Raw genomic sequence first — 16,111 nt, forward strand, 5'->3', positions numbered from 1 at the left:
ATTTGAATGGCGCTGCCCATACCACAACGAGACGGATACAACGCTGCGATCTCTATACGACAACGGGACAGAGAATGAGGATAAACTTTTTTAATGATTGTCAAATTAACATATTTATAAATGGAGTATACTACAATACATTGAGTGCACCATGCTGTGTTAAAAAAATAAATTTTTGACGTTAAATACTTTTTCATTAGGGTCGCAGCGTATTCTGCATAGCAGCAAAGGCTGGACACATATTTCCCTCGTTTTAATAGGATGCATATAGCATTTTAACGTATGTAAGTGGGCATTATAAAAGGCCCATTGTTGTCAACGTGGGTTTGGCCAAAGCAGGCTACTTTTCCCCCATCGTTTATCAATACGATTTTGGCGGCAAACTATGTGAAAAAGTTTGAGTGTTTATCTGTTCGTTTGTTAGGAATCTGGCTAGCATTAGTTGTTGATGTGCATAGGCAACTGAGGGAGAGAGCCTACCTTTTCATGGTTGTTTCATCAATAGGGCTGTAAAGTTCCCAAAATGTAAGAGGACTCCCGTAGTATTTACATATTTGCAGAAATCCATTCGGGTGGCTTTTGGCAAATGTGTTCTAATTATCTAAAGGCAGGCACACTGTTGCTATGGCCTGTAGTCACACAGTTGTTTAAAGTGAATGATGGCAGGTCTGTCTGGCAAATTAATTATTTGCATATAGGCCTACTATAGCGCTGATTGGCTTTGGTGCACCGGTCTGCATAGACTCTGGTCCTGGACAGGACAGCTAGCAGTTTTATTAAATTGTCCAAACAAGGCTGCTTTCCCACTCTATTGCTTTACAATTTTCACTTACTGTCATTCTATGAATTTTTCCAACCAATTTCATTCCTGGGGGTGTATACAAACAGATTTGGTTTTGCTAAAACATCTAACCTAGCAGGTGGGTGATATTCTGAAACTCAGCTCTACATAAATTGGTACTAACTTGTATTTTTTTTTCTCCTAGACATGTGAAGCCTCCCCATCACGTAGCAGATTCTGACGGGGAGGGAATTGAGTCGATCGACTGCTGGATTTATCATGAGTGCAACCAAGTTTCAAAGGGAAACCTACACAGCGTGCCAAACATCTACATAGGGGTTCTGCAATATGGACAAGAGAACTGTGCAACTCACTGCTGTGGCTGATGAAACATTTCAAAAGACCTTAACCTCATCCACCAGCTCTCTCTGAACTATGTGGTAATAACTAAGGCCTATAGGGAGAACATGTTCTAAGTTTTATTGTATGGTGTTGGGCAAATGTTTTCGAACACATCTCCTGGTGCCCCAGCTGCAACCATAATGTTACATTTTTAAGCTCTTTCCTGACTATTGAAGAGAAAGGATGACAGTGGGGAAAAGAGGTGGTGTCGTAGGGCAGATTTGAACCCATGTCGACGCCGCGTCATTTTTGTTTTCAATGTATGGATTTGCTGACGACTCCTGAGAATGTTCGTTCAAGTTCACAAATTTTTTCTAAGCTGTATTTCTTATTACTGTGGATTTTTTTGTTGTCAATATAAATGCTTTGCCATAATCTATAGCCCTATTCGGACAGGATACGTTTTACTGGGGGAGCTCAGTTAATGTAATATGCACAAATCACCACATCCATAGTTTTTCCCATCCAAATCTGCCATTTAGTCATTTTTAAAATTATCCCATCCAAGGTTTTGGCAAACTCTCAGGTCCTCTGATAATCCTCATCCTGTCATCTCTGTGTTGAGGGATATTAGAGTAACAGGTGCTGCACCAAGTTTGGGAAAGAACATGAACAAATCGATGCTTAAAAATATGCTTTGGATGTAACCTACAGCTGAATGAACTTTTGTCACATCAACTATCTTAGTGCCATACTTCTTTTAAAAGATGAAGTGGAAAATATTGTGCCAATGAATTGATAAATGTTACAGATCATGGTTCTTATTGACTTTCTATACACTGAAAGCCATTAGGTCAATATTAGGCTATCCCGAGACGTGGGAGAGCCTCCAGGCTTCCATCATGAGGAAGGGGAAAAAAATAATTAGGGGCAGTTTGGAAAAACAGACAAGCTGGATATTAATTACATAGCCGACGTTCTATAGTAATACTAGTCCTGTGCGGATAGGGCTTATGAACCATTGTGTGATGTTTTCTGTATGAATTGAAGCTGATATGAATGGCATATAGTTCACTATTAAAGATGTGTTTCAAATCAGTAATGATCATTCACAAATGCTTGTTTGTTACACATACACTGCTCAAAAAAATAAAGGGAACACTTAAACAACAATGTGACTTCTGTGAAATTAAACTGTCCACTTAAGAGCAACACTGACTGACAAATTTCACATGCTGTTGTGCAAATGGCATAGACAACAGGTGTAAATTCTAGGCAATTAGCAAGACACCCCCAATAAAGGAGTGGTTCTGCAGGTGGTGACCACAGACCACTTCTCAGTTCCTATGCTTCCTGGCTGATGTTTTGGTCACTTTTGAATGCTGGCAGTGCTTTCACTAGTGGTAGCATAAGACGGAGTCTACATCCCACACAAGTGGCTCAGGTAGTGCAGCTCATCCAGGATGGAACATTAATGCGAGCTGTGGCAAGGTTTGCTGTGTGTGTCAACATAGTGTCCAGAGCATGGAGGCGCTACCAGGAGACAGGCCAGTACATCAGGAGACGTGGAGGAGGCCGTAGGAGGGAAACAACCCAGCAGCAGGACCGCTACCTCCTGCTTCTCCTTGCAAAAAGGCGGGGGAGCACTGCCAGAGCCCTGCAAAATGACCACCATGAGGCCACAAATGTGCATGTGTCTGCTCAAACGGTCAGAAACAGACTCCATGAGGGTGGTATGAGGGCCCGACGTCCACAGGTGGGGGTTATGCTTACAGCCCAACACCGTGCAGGATGTTTGGCATTTGCCAGAGAACACCAAGATTGGCAAATTCGCCACTGGCGCCCTGTGCTCTTTACAGATTAAAGCAGGTTCACACTGAGCATATGTGACAGAGTCTGGAGACGCCATGGAGAACGTTCTGCTGCCTGCAACATCCTCCAGCATGAGCGGTTTGGCAGTGGGTCAGTCGTGGGGTGGCATTTCTTTGGGGGGCCGCACAGCCCTTCATGTGCTCGCCAGAGGTAGCCTGACTGCCATTAGGTACCGGGATGAGATCCTCAGACCCTTTGTGAGACCATATGCTGGTGCGGTTAGCCCTTGGTTCCTCCTAATGCAAGACAATGCTTGACCTCATGTGGCTGGAGTGTGTCAGCAGTTCCTGCAAGAGGAAGGCATTGATGCTATGGACTGGCCCGCCCGTTCCCTAGACCTGAATCCAATTGAGCACATCTGGGACATCAGGTCTCGCTCCATCCACCAACGCCACGTTGCACCACAGACTGTCCAGGAGTTGGCGGATGCTTTAGTCCAGGTCTGGGAGGAGATCCCTCAGGAGACCATCCGCCACCTCATCAGGAGCATGCCCAGGCGTTGTAGGGAGGTCATACAGTCACGTGGAGGCCACACACACACTACCGAGCCTCATTTTGACTTGTTTTAAGGACATTACATCAAAGTTGGATCAGCCTGTAGGGTGGTTTTCCACTAATTTTGAGTGTGACTCCAAATCCAGACCTCCATGGGTTGATAAATTTGATTTACATGTGATTTTGTTGTCAGCACATTCAACTATGTAAAGAAAAAAGTATTTAATAAGAATATTTCATTCTTTCAGATCTAGGATGTTATTTTAGTGTTCCCTTTATTTTTTTGAGCAGTATATAAATTTCAATAAATTATATATATACACACACCTAAATTAACAAGATTCCTTTTCAATAATTTCACCCTTGCACAGAAAATAAAGAGTTCTGGTAGCATTTGAGGTTGAGTAAACTTTATTTTTATGATTTTTCATTTTTTGTATTTTTAGTTTATTTATTAATGGTTACCTGTAAAAGGAGAAAGGGAAGTAGGTTGGGGTTAAAATGGAGCAAGTTTCATTGTGATAAGTCCTATGATCTCTTCAGTCTGAGGCCATGTCAATCCTCTCAACTTAAAAATGGAACCAGCTAGTGAGGACGACTCAGTCTTTCTAGGCTTTCATAAAAACAAAACCTTTTTTCTTCTCTGTCCTTAACCAAGAAGCCTTTGACGAGCTCTCTTTGATTAAGAACTCTAGCTTAAAAAACAGGAGAGAAAAAAAAAATTTGCTTATTTTGAGGGCGAGGGGAGAGAAGTGGGGGGCTTCAGTTCAGACTAGTTTAGCCGATCAGCGAACAACTTGATTGTGTCCCTCAATGGGATTGCGTCAGTCATAAGACTCAGGGAGGGACTGGGGGCATCAGCTCCCTGTCCTCAGCTCCCCTCTGTCTCCTGCTTCTTCTGTGGTCCTCTAGGTGTAGGTAGGGGTGTCAGTTTCCAGGGGGGTGGAAGGAGAGCTGCTGGGTGGGGTGAGCCTGCACCTGTACAGCTAGAACACAGAACAACAGTCACTGAAGAAGATCTGGAAATGTAAAGCTAATTTCTATTGGAGAGGTTTAGCTCTGACTTGAAGTTACTTACCCTGTGGATGTTGGATGTAGTAGTGTTGGTGCGCCCCCTGCTGGGGGGGAGGGCCATGCTGCTGGGCTGAGCCTGGGCCTTGCTGTGGGGGTGGAGCATAGTGCAGCATCATCTGGGGCGGGCCGTGGCCTCCTGGGTGGTGAGGGCCAGACATACCTTGGGCAACATGGGCCTGGAGCGAGAGGGGGCAAGATGATGTCAACCATATTTAAAATTCAAGACTAGTGGTCTACAGACTCACGGAGATGGAAAGATTCAGAGCTCAAAATGGGTGGCTCTTTGCAGAACGTAGTCCTACCTTCGTTACTAGCGACTTTTTGGCGCAGCTCAATCGGACTACGAAGAGTTCATTGTGGGGGCAGTGTTAATAGAGCTCTGCTAACTGAGAGGCGTGACTAAGATTGTGACATGTCAGAAGTACTTCAACATCAAATATAAGAATTTCACAGAATATAATGTTCCTTGAGCTGTCAGTTTAGAGTGACCAAAAGAAGCAAAATCAGTTCTCATGTCTCGTCATCAAGCAGAGCAGCACCAGCTGAACCGTAGTTATCGATACCCAGACTTAGAGCGACCATACGCAGAACTAGCTGTGTGCAGGGAGCGAGTGACCGGAGCAGCTAATGGAGGAAGTTAGTTCGGAATGGGCCGGGGTTTTAAATTTGGCAAAAGCCAATCGGGCCTGGGTAGGGTAGGGCCTGAACATCGTAGGCATGGGTAAGGGCTCAGACTTAAAGTTCATGCCAGTGCAGGGCTCTACAGTGTTGTGTAGGCAATGACGTTGTTGCTTGGTTCCTTGATAAAACATTTTATTTAACTAGGCAAGTCGGTTAACAAAATCTTATTTACAATGACTGTTCCTTGATCTGATCTACATAGGCTATGCAAAGTAGTATTTTGCATTGATAACCAACTAACCTCAGCGACTGTTTAAACAAAATATTGTTGCCTTATTAGAATCCCCACAAAAGTGTATTTTGTTGAGAAGTAATAACTGATTCCAGGCTATTTTGAAACAGTAAAAACAGCTAGTAGCAATGTGCCTTTTCTCCTGAATATCAAATTGAGATGTAGGTTACTGGGCAAGTATAACAATATTTGCCAGGGAATACTATATTTAAATATGATGATTTCACAAGGAGATGTGATAAGCTAAAAGGCTAGCTAGTTTGCTATGTTTTTAGCCAGGTTAAAGCCAGCTAGTTACTACTAGCAAGGGAAGATTAACGTAACTCTTTTCACCACAAATGAGAAGACTTGTAAATGGGAGTCTTGGAAACACGGACTGGCGAGGGCATAATGTTACCAGCCGGTGTCCACTGCTTCAAAAAAAAATAAAAAAATACCCACGCATGTAGATCAACAGCATGAAGCTCGTTTCGGCCTTATGCAATTTAAACAAAAATACTGACTTGTGCTACATCCTTATATTATCACAATGTTTGACTTAGTATCACCGTTTGCTTAGATCTGTTAGTCCTTTCTTTCTGGAGAGTTGAATGTATGTGGGCTGTGGGTCAAGAGAAGTCTGGTGTTTACCTGTGTGAGCTGTCCCAGGCCGGGGTAGTGTTGGGCCATGGGCTGGTGGGTGGGCAGGCTGTAGCCCTGCATGGGGTAAGAGGCCTGGGGAGAGCTGTGGCCAGGGGGCATGTTAGGGGGTGTGGGCGCTGGCAGGGGCCCAGAGTGGTACATGGACTGGGGCTGGGGGCCTCCCTGGCCCGACTGAAGAGAGGAAGGGAAGTATGTTAGGAAATTACATATTCGTGATACACAACAATGAGACGAACACTATATTCACACACAGAGACTAAAAACAGGCTGTTCAGGATAAATAGGCTGTGTTTTAGCCAGCCAAATAGAAAAAGTAGCCAGCCAGGTGCCTCTCGAAGAAGCTCCATTGTGGTGGCCTCTGGTACATTCTAGAGGTCGACCGATTAATTAGGGCCGATTTCATAACAATCGGAAAATCTGCATTTTTTTATTTTTTATGTAACTAGGCAAGTCAGTTACGAACACGTTCTTATTTTCAGTGACTGCCTAGGAACGGTGGGTTAACTGCCTCATTCAGGTGCAGAACGACAGATTTTCACCTTGTCAGCCCGGGGGATTCAACCTTACAGTTAACTAGTCCAACGCTCTAACCACCTGATTACATTGCACTCCACGAGGAGAGTACCTGTTACACGAATACAGTAAGCCAAGGTAAGTTGCTAGCTAGCATTAAACTCATCTTTTAAAAAACAATCAATCATATATCACTAGTTATCATCAACCATGTGTAGTTATTACTAGTTTATGTCCTATAATCGATGCGTTGCGTATTGTTGCTCCAAGTATAACATTTTAAACCTGCATATTTAGCTAAAAGAAATCCAGGTTAGCAGGCAATATTAATCAGGCGAAATTGTGTCACTTCTCTTGCGTTCATTGCACGCAGAGTCAGTGTATATGCAACAGTTGGGGACGCATAATTGACCAGAATTGTACATAATTATGACATAACATTGAAGGTTGTGCAATGTAACAGGAATATTTAGACTTACGGTTCCGTATTTCACTGAAAGAATAAACGTCTGGTTTCCGCATTTGGCCATATTAATGACCTACGGCTCGTATTTCTGTGTGTTATGTTATAACTAAGTATGATTTGATAGAGCAGTCTGACTGAGCGATGGTAGGCAGTAGCAGGCTCGTAAGCATTCATTCAAACAGCACTTTCGTGCTTTTTGCCAGCAGCTCGTCGCGGTGCTTCAAGCATTGCGCCGTTTATGACTTCAAGCCTATCAACTTCCGAGATTAGGCTGGTGTAACCGATGTGAAATGGCTAGCTAGTTAGCGGGGTGTGGGTTAATAGCGTTTCAAACTTCACTCGCTCTGAGACTTGGAGTGGTTGTTCCCCTTGCTCTGCATGGGTAACGCTGCTTCGAGGGTGGCTGTTGTCGTTGTGTTCCTGGTTCGAGCCCAGGGAGGAGCGAGGAAACGGACGGACGCTATACTGTTACACTGGCAATACTAAAGTGCCTGTAAGAACATCCAATAGTCAAAGGTAAAGAACATTTTTAAGTCGCTCTGGATAAGAGCGTCTGCTAAATGACTTAAATGTAAATGTAAAATAAAAATGGTATAGAGAAATAGTCCTATAATTCCTATAATAACTACAACCTAAAACGTCTTACCTGGGAATATTGAAGACTCATGTTAAAATGAACCACCAGCTTTCATATGTTCTCATGATCCGAGCAAGGAACTTAAACCTTAGCTTTCTTACATGGCACATATTGCACTTTTACTTTCTTCTCCAACACTTTGTTTTTGCATTATTTAAATCAAATTGAACATGTTTCATTATTTATTTGAAGCTAAATTGATTTTATTGACGTATTATATTAAGTTATAATAAATGTTAATTCAGTATTGTTGTAATTTTCATTATTTAAAAAAAAAAAAAGTCAGATTAATCGCTATCAGCTTTTTTTGGTCCTCCAATAATCGGTATCGGCGTTGAAAAAACATAATCGGTCGACCTCTAGTACATTCTAATGCCTTGATTCCATCCAAAATACACAGCAAAATTATTACCTCCTAGATTGAAAAAATGTGTTGTAATTGTGTATTAAGACTTCACAATTTAAATTACAGAAAATGTATAAATTCAGTTTGTTCGTTTGATATCTATATGATCAGTACTATTTTCCAAGTAAGAAAACATTCAACTTGAAACATTTTGCATCTTGAGATTGTCGTATTAACGGTTTTACTGCAAGATATGAATTGCCATAACGATCTTTATTTAAATTACAAAAGTAAATAGCCCACATTATTGTAAATTAATTAAAGGTCAAATCAGTGTTTCCTAATCAAAGGGGTGAACATTTTTGCCCTAGCACAAGACCGCTGATTCAAATGATCGACTAATCGTTATCTTTGATGATTTGAAGCAATACTTTTAGCTGATTCCTTACTAAGGTCAATACATTTTAATATTATTGAATTCCATTTTAATGCCTGGATTCTACGAGGGCCCTAATGATCATATTTGGACCAGAATGAGGCTCTCCACTAACTATTGCTGCAGCGATGCTTCACTATCTTCATCTAATGTTTTCATAACATATCTGCAGATAATCGCCAAAGATCCCAGGCAAATTAAGGAGCCAAATGAACTGATGCGATTCGGTAGTATACACTAACTGACGAGTCACTCACTTTACAGTCACCGTCGGGCAATCCGACATGCTACGAAATATTTTGTTTTACTTGTCCAGATGCAAAACCATGTACATAAGCATGTTGCATGATTTATGAATGGCAAAGCGATAAATATCGACTTTATACAGTCAGTTCGACACCTTTTATAAACTAGTCAACACTTGCTTGTCAGTTGTCAATCAAAGCACAGTAGGCTAAATAGCCCATGCGACATGACGCTGCATGGCTGGCTATGTGAAACGCTAACGAAAATAAATTAAATGTGCAAGAAAACAATTAGTTTAAGTGGATTTCGACTCATCGTTACCACTTACATTACATGAGACGAGCAAATCCACATTAATCTGGTGCTCTCCCTCCGTGTAAAGACATTTAAATGCAACCAACCCCAGGCGGGACAGACCGCAGCAGTGTTGCCAACTAATTGTCAGGGTAAGTTGCTAGAGGCAGGTTGATTAGTTGCTAAAAGACATTGTCATATCATTGCGTGATAACGTAGAATACACAATAACGTTACTCAAATTGACTGGCCATCTCTGTAAAAAATATGATCTGACATTTGTTCAGGTAGACTCCCACTCTTTTCTGTACATTTTCGATTGATGTAAGTTCTGTTCAAGATCAAACATTCGTGACCAACTATATTCATTGGGTTTGGCTCGTCGAACCCGTACTGCTGCCAGCCAGCCAACAATGAGTTGCAATTTGCTGCTGACATCACTCACAATGCACTTTTGCAGCCAGGCACGTGTGTTGCGAGTGTGTGACAGAGAATCCTTTGTGTGTCATTTAGAGGGAAAATGCATGCATTTTAGCATTGGAGTCACTTTTCAAAAGTTGCTAGAAGTTCCAAATACAATTTTTAAAGTAGCTAAATTTGTGGCTAGGTGTTGTTTGAAAAATAAGTTGCCAGGGTAGTCTGAAAAGTTGCTAAATCTAGCAACAAAATTGCCACATTGGCATCACTGGACCACAGGCTGTTTACCCATCAGTGCTCGCTTTGTGATTGACAGGAACCTATCCTATCAATAGACCGCTAGAACATTCATAGTGTTCATTCTAGCAGTACAGGGTTCGACGGACTAGCGAATTTAATCTTTTACATGACAAGTAGCCTTAATGAAGTGGAAAAGGTAGAGGGTTGAAAGTGAGTCAGACCGACAGACTGTGCTAATGGTAAAACACTGAATTAGGGGCCTCAAGCTGGTCAATGTAAAAAGGCTTCCAATGATTTAAAAATAATAAATATTCCAAGTATAAAAACACATATTGAGCAAAATAGTGTATTTTTTAAATGGCGAACTTCAAGGAGTAGGGCATTGAAGGAGTTGGTCTGATAGGAATTTGTGAATTCATCGGCCTCCTACTTTGCTTGTTTGTGGAGCAATAGAGAACAAAAGAGAAAAGCACACCCTCCCACTTGGGCCATGTCATGAGCTGGATCACCTATTGAGATGTGCCTTGTGTTAAGTAAATCAGATGTTGAGGTGAAAAGGAGACTGGAGTGTTTGTTTACCATACATATCCATTGCATTTAACACAAGTGACACATTACTTTGTGTGGAAAGCCACATTACTTTATGATAAAAAAATGTTTTATCAGCATTTGTTTGACTGTCTGAGGGAGCAAGGCGCTCTCTACCAAAAATAGAAGCAACTAATTAATTTCAATAATAACATTCTCAAAATAACAGTCACATGTTTAATCTAAAAGTTACAATTCAACTAATGCAAGAGCACCAGCCTCTGCCATATGGACACAGACAGATAAACTGTGATCCATTGGCGGCTAAAGAAAACTAAATTCAGGTTGGCCTGTAGACTACAACGTCCATCGTCAACTAAGTAAAATACATAGGCCGAAAGCCGACAAATAAAAACAAGACAGACCGCACCTACATGACCCATAACGATTTAAGGGCACACTTTCCACTAGATGGGAAAACCCCTTTGCTATCACAGAAGCGATCAATAGCAAAGATCAGAGGTGCGCCCTCTACACATTTCTATGGACAGCAGCAGCCATGACATTTTTCTAAAACAGCTTTTCACTGCTTGCTCAAGAACTCAATGAGGGATCAAGTCAAGCTCGGATCATGGACACACGTGCCCGATTCTGCAAGTAACACTTTTTTTTTTACAAAGTAACTTCAATAATATTACGTCATTTGAAAAAGTAACGTAAACAGAATACTCATAAAAGTAATCTGATTATATAACAAGTTACGCACGGCTCCTCACATAAAACAAAATCACTAACAAGACAGAATCGATCCCCCACATAAAGTAAGTGAAAGATCGCTGGTTTGAATACCAGAGCCGATAGAGTGATAAATCTGTCCATGTGGCCCTGAGCAAAGCGGCCGTACTACTATGGCTAAACTAGTAAAAAAACAAAAACATTTTACTGTACCTGTCCAGTGTTTGTGACAAAACAAACATGCACACACACACACACACACACAGATGGGCTGGTTGGTTTACCTGTCCGTGCCCAGGGCTGGGGGCAGTGTGCTGGGGAGGGGGCTGGCTCCCAGTAGGGGTGCTCGAGGGCTGGGGAGGGTGCATGGAGCTAGAATGGTGGGAGAACTGCTGGGAGGCTAAGAGACAGATGGAAGACTAACTTGAACCTCAAGTATGTGGATTCAAACATCATTTACAAACCAAAGAAGCATGAACAATGGCAATCTTAGAAGAAATTAAATGTATTGATGCGACTGTCTAAGCAGGACCATGTCTAAAATGATGAAGTATTGCCGAGTGTACTTTTAAACTGAAACTGTGCGTTATCTTACCATACATGGCCTGTTGTGGTCCAGGGGGACCCTCTGTCTGTCCGGGGTACTGAGGGCCCATAGCCTGGGGGTGGCCCGCCTGGGTCAGCATCCTGGCCCCACCCTGCAGCATGGAGTACACCGGCTAGCACAGGGGGGAGAGAGCGGATAAAGAACGAAAGGGGAGAAAGAAAGAGTGAGAAAAGGGAATATAAGAATATTTAATGACATGAACAAAATAAACAATTTCTTTCCTGTGCAAGTCAGGCATCTATTGAAACAAAGCCTCCACCCACAACACACATTGTGGACTGGTTAGCATTAGCAACATTAGCATGGTAGTAAACTACCTGTCCGGGGTAGTGGGGCATGCCCTGGATGACCTGACTGTACTGCAGGTAGGCCTGGGGGTAGGGGGAGGCCACCAGGGGAGGGCCTGCTGCAGACGCTGCAGCCTGGAGCATCTGGGGCTGGGAAGAGCCGTGGTGGTCCGGACGAGGGCCTACCACCTGGCCTGGGGGGGTTAACAACATACGTATCATAACTTTAGTCTATAGTTCTTTACTTGTTGATTTCAAATGTTCCAGAGTTGCTAAATTAAAAGAGCGTAACATTGAATAGAGATTATGACAGTGGTGCGACCAACCTATTGATTAGGCAACAGAATGGTGTGAGTACCTTTAGATCTGGGATACTTCCCCTGCTGGACTGAAGACATGGTGTACTGATACATCTGAGGAGCCTGGGAAACAAAGGACAGTTAGACACCAACCTCAAATGTATACACACCATTTGTTTTTCAACACCCCAGACACACCAATGCTTATTTTTCACAGAGTCACACGCACAGCCTCAGTCCTAGTCATACCTGTACAGAGTGTCCCTGTATCTGTACGGGGGAGAGGTAGGACAGATAGGGGGTGCTGTAGATGGCCTGTTGTCCCGGGGGAGGCTGGAGCACCACAGAGGGGCTGGGAGGAGTGGGCCGCGGGGGGGTGGGGGCTGGGGACGGCTTCACCTGGGGAGGAGAGAAGTCACACAGTTCAGGTTGGTTTGTGAGGTAAGTAAGTGTGTGTTTAGCTGAACAAATCACACACAGTTACATTTGGTGTATGTGTCTGAACATATAGTTTGGACCACCACCCAGGACAATGGATCTAATCCCAGAAGCCGACCCAAAACAACGGCGCCGCAGAAGGGGCAAGATGGACCGACCTCCTGGTCAGACTCCTTAGACATGCACATCGCCCACCGCTCCAGAGTATACTACTCGCCAATGTCCAGTCTCTTAATAACAAGGTAGGCAAAATTCGAGCAAGGGTTGCCTTCCAGAGAGACAGCAGAGAATGTTTCATGGCTCTCTCGGATATGTTATCGGAATTGGTCCAGCCACTGGGTTTCTCCATGCATCGCGCCTACAGAGAAACACCTCTGGGAAGAGCGGGGGTGTATGCTTCATGATTAATAACGTCATACAGGAACTGAAGTCCCTCTGCTCACCCAACCTAGAATTCTTCAATCAAATACTAGCTATATTACTTTCCAAGAAAATTCTCATCAGTTATAGTCACAGCTGTTTACCCTCAAGCAGACACTAATATGGCCCTCAAGGAACAAGGCTACCAAAAATTCTATCAGCATATTGATTGCACTATCCGCGGGGGTAATACAATAGACCACTGCTACTTTAACTTCCGCGGTGCATACTCCCTCTCCCGCCAAATCCGAACACGATACCATCTTGCTCCTACCGTCTTATAGGCAGAAACTCAAACAGGATGTACCAGTGACTAGAACCATTCAACGCTGGTTTGACCAATCTGAATCCACGCTTCAAGATTGTTTTGATCACACTGACTGGGATGTTCCGGTGAGCCTCAGAACAACATCAGTGAGTGAGTTTATAAAGAAGTGCATTGGATATGTACCCACTGACTATTTAAACGTACCCTAACCAGAAATGATGGATGGATGATGGCATTTGTGCAAAACTGAAAGCACAAACAACCTCATTTAACCATGGAAAGAGGTCTGGGCATATGGCTGAATATAAACCATGTTAGTTATTCCCTCCGCAAGGCAATCAAACAAGCAAAATGCCAGAACAGGGACAAAGTGGAGTCGCAATTCAACAGCTCAGACACAAGACGAATGTGGCAGGGTCTACAGGAAATCACAGAACACAAAAAGGAAACCAGCCACATCAAGGACACCGACGGCACGCTTCCAGACAAATTAAAACACCTTCTTTGCCCGCTTTGAGGATAATACAGTGCCAGCGTCGCGGCCCGCTAACAAGTGCTGCGCCCCCCCCACCACCCTCTCCATGGCTAACGTGAGTAAAACATTTCAAACGTGTTAAACCTCACAGGGCTGGTGCCCCAGATGGCATCCCTCGCCGCATCCTCAGAGCATGCGCAGACCAGCTGGCTGGTATGTTTACAGACATATTCAATCGCTCCTTATACCGGTCTGATGGCCACCATCGGTTATCATGAACTGCTTTGAGAGACTATTCAAGGATCATATCACCTCCACCTTACCGGCCACCATAGACCCACTTCAGTATGCATAGTGCCCCAACAGGTCCACAGACGATGCAATCGCTATCATACTGCCCTATCCCATCTGGACAAGAGGAATACCTATGTAAGAATGCTGTTCATTGACTACAGCTCAGCATTCAACACTGTAGTACCCTCCAAGCTCATCATCAAGCTGGTGGCCCTGAGCCTCAACCCCGCCCTGTGCAGTTGGATCCTGGACTTTGACGGCCCCAGGTGGTGGAGGTAGGAAACAAGATCTCCACTTTGCTGACCCTCAACACTGGGGCCCCACAAGGGTGCGTGCTCATTCCCCTCCTGTACTCCTTGCTCAGCCACGCACGCCTCCAACTCAAATCATCATATTTGCAGACGACAACAACAGTGGGCTTTGATTACCAACAATGAGAGCCTACAGGGAGGTGGTGAGGACACTCGGAGTGTGGTGTCAGGAAAACAACCTCTCACTCAAAGTCAACAAAGATGACATGGACTTCAGGAAAGAGCAGAGGGAGCACCCCCCCCTATCCACATCAAAGGGACAGCGGTAGAGAAGGTGGAAAGTTAAGTTCCTTGGTGTACACATCACTGACAAACTGAAATGGTCCACCCACACAGACAGTGTGGTGAAGAAGGTGCAACAGTGCCTCTTCAACCTCAGGAGGCTGAAGAAAATGTTGCTTGTCACCCAAAACTGACTAACTTTTACAGATCTACAATCGAGAGCATCCTATCGGGCTGTATCACAGCCTGGTACGGCAACTGCTCCGCCCACAACAACAAGGCTCTCCAGATGTTGGTGTGGTCTGCACAACGCATCACCGGGGGCAAACTACCTGCACTCCATGACACCTATAGCACCCGATGTCAAAGGAAGGCCAAAAAGATCAAGGACAACAACCACCCGAGCCACTGCCTGTTCACACAATTACCATCCAGAAGGCGAGGTCAGTACAGGTGCATCAAAACTGTGACCGAGAGACTGAAGAACTGCTTCAATCTCAAGGCCATCAGACTGCTAAACGGCAATTACTAACTCAGAGGCTGCCTACATTGAGACCCAATCACCTGGCCACATTAACAAATGGATCACTAGTCACTTTAAATAATGTTTACATTACTCATATCATATGTATATACTGTATTTTATACCATCTATTGCACCATTCCTGTCACTCTGCCATCGCTCATCCATATATTCATTCATCCCTTTAGATTTGTGTGTATTAGGTAATTGTTAGATATTACTGCACTGTCGGAACCAGAAGCACAAGCAATGCACTATACTCGCATTAACATCTGCTAACCATGTGTATGTGACAAATAACATTTGATTTGAACTTCTGGCCAAACAGGTTGCTGTGAGAAAACTTGTTCTCAACTACTTGCCTGTGTGTGTGTGTGTGTGTGTGTGTGTGTGTGTGTGTGTGTGTGTGTGTGTGTGTGTGTGTGTGTGTGTGTGTGTGTGTGAGACAGACCAGGGTCATGGGTGCCTTGAAGACGAACTCTTTGGCGTTGGGGTTCAGCGTAGACTTCTTCACCTGACTAAAAAAAAAAAAAATACAGAAGAAGAGCGAGATGAGAACTCCAAATCACCTTTCAAATCCCTTTTTCATTCATCCATCCATCCTCAACATGGCAACTACCTTGCCCACCTGAGCATGGGGCTCACTTGACTTAATTTAGCACTGCATCAACATTGTTAGATACCGTATATGCATTCATAACGGTATTCATGATATTTCACCCAGACCTAGCATAATACCAACATCGTATTAATACTAGGGTTGTAACAGTAATAGGGGTGTAACGGTACACTACCTCAGTTCAGTCTGCACTGTGACCCTGTATTGTAGCCTATGCCTCGAGTAAATCTGACCTGAAAAAAACATTGTAGGCTATTCCGTTAAAACAACGAGCACCAATGCGCACGTTGTAATCAAAATGTGTATCTTAAATTGACGCATTTCAAAATCTTTCCTTTTGTTAAACAGCCTGGTATTGGCATATACATTAC

At 43.5% G+C, this 16,111-nt stretch overlaps 2 protein-coding genes across 5 annotated transcripts in view; one reads left to right on the plus strand and one right to left on the minus strand.

Annotated features, from left to right (window-relative positions):
* The window catches only part of lat (linker for activation of T cells), a 34,574-nt gene extending 32,285 nt beyond the window's left edge, over window positions 1–2,289 (plus strand). For all 3 annotated transcript variants that reach the window (XM_052480234.1, XM_052480235.1, XM_035736939.2), the window contains one exon: window positions 987–2,289. In XM_052480234.1, coding sequence (XP_052336194.1) covers window positions 987–994 — 8 coding nt within the window. In that variant the 3' untranslated portion in view covers window positions 995–2,289. The remainder of the gene's footprint in view (window positions 1–986) is intronic.
* A 1,594-nt stretch (window positions 2,290–3,883) lies between these two features.
* The window catches only part of LOC118358927 (ataxin-2-like protein), a 32,720-nt gene continuing 20,492 nt past the window's right edge, over window positions 3,884–16,111 (minus strand). For both annotated transcript variants that reach the window (XM_035736941.2, XM_052480236.1), the window contains 9 exons: window positions 15,573–15,639; window positions 12,420–12,569; window positions 12,230–12,293; window positions 11,902–12,065; window positions 11,573–11,696; window positions 11,262–11,377; window positions 6,108–6,290; window positions 4,569–4,740; window positions 3,884–4,476 (listed from right to left, as the gene is read on the minus strand). In XM_035736941.2, the coding sequence (XP_035592834.1) occupies window positions 4,418–4,476; window positions 4,569–4,740; window positions 6,108–6,290; window positions 11,262–11,377; window positions 11,573–11,696; window positions 11,902–12,065; window positions 12,230–12,293; window positions 12,420–12,569; window positions 15,573–15,639 (1,099 nt within the window). In that variant the 3' untranslated portion in view covers window positions 3,884–4,417. The remainder of the gene's footprint in view (window positions 4,477–4,568; window positions 4,741–6,107; window positions 6,291–11,261; window positions 11,378–11,572; window positions 11,697–11,901; window positions 12,066–12,229; window positions 12,294–12,419; window positions 12,570–15,572; window positions 15,640–16,111) is intronic.

The sequence above is a fragment of the Oncorhynchus keta genome, chromosome 26 (assembly GCF_023373465.1).
Source record: "Oncorhynchus keta strain PuntledgeMale-10-30-2019 chromosome 26, Oket_V2, whole genome shotgun sequence".
In the NCBI taxonomy this organism is placed as follows: Eukaryota; Metazoa; Chordata; class Actinopteri; order Salmoniformes; family Salmonidae; genus Oncorhynchus; species Oncorhynchus keta.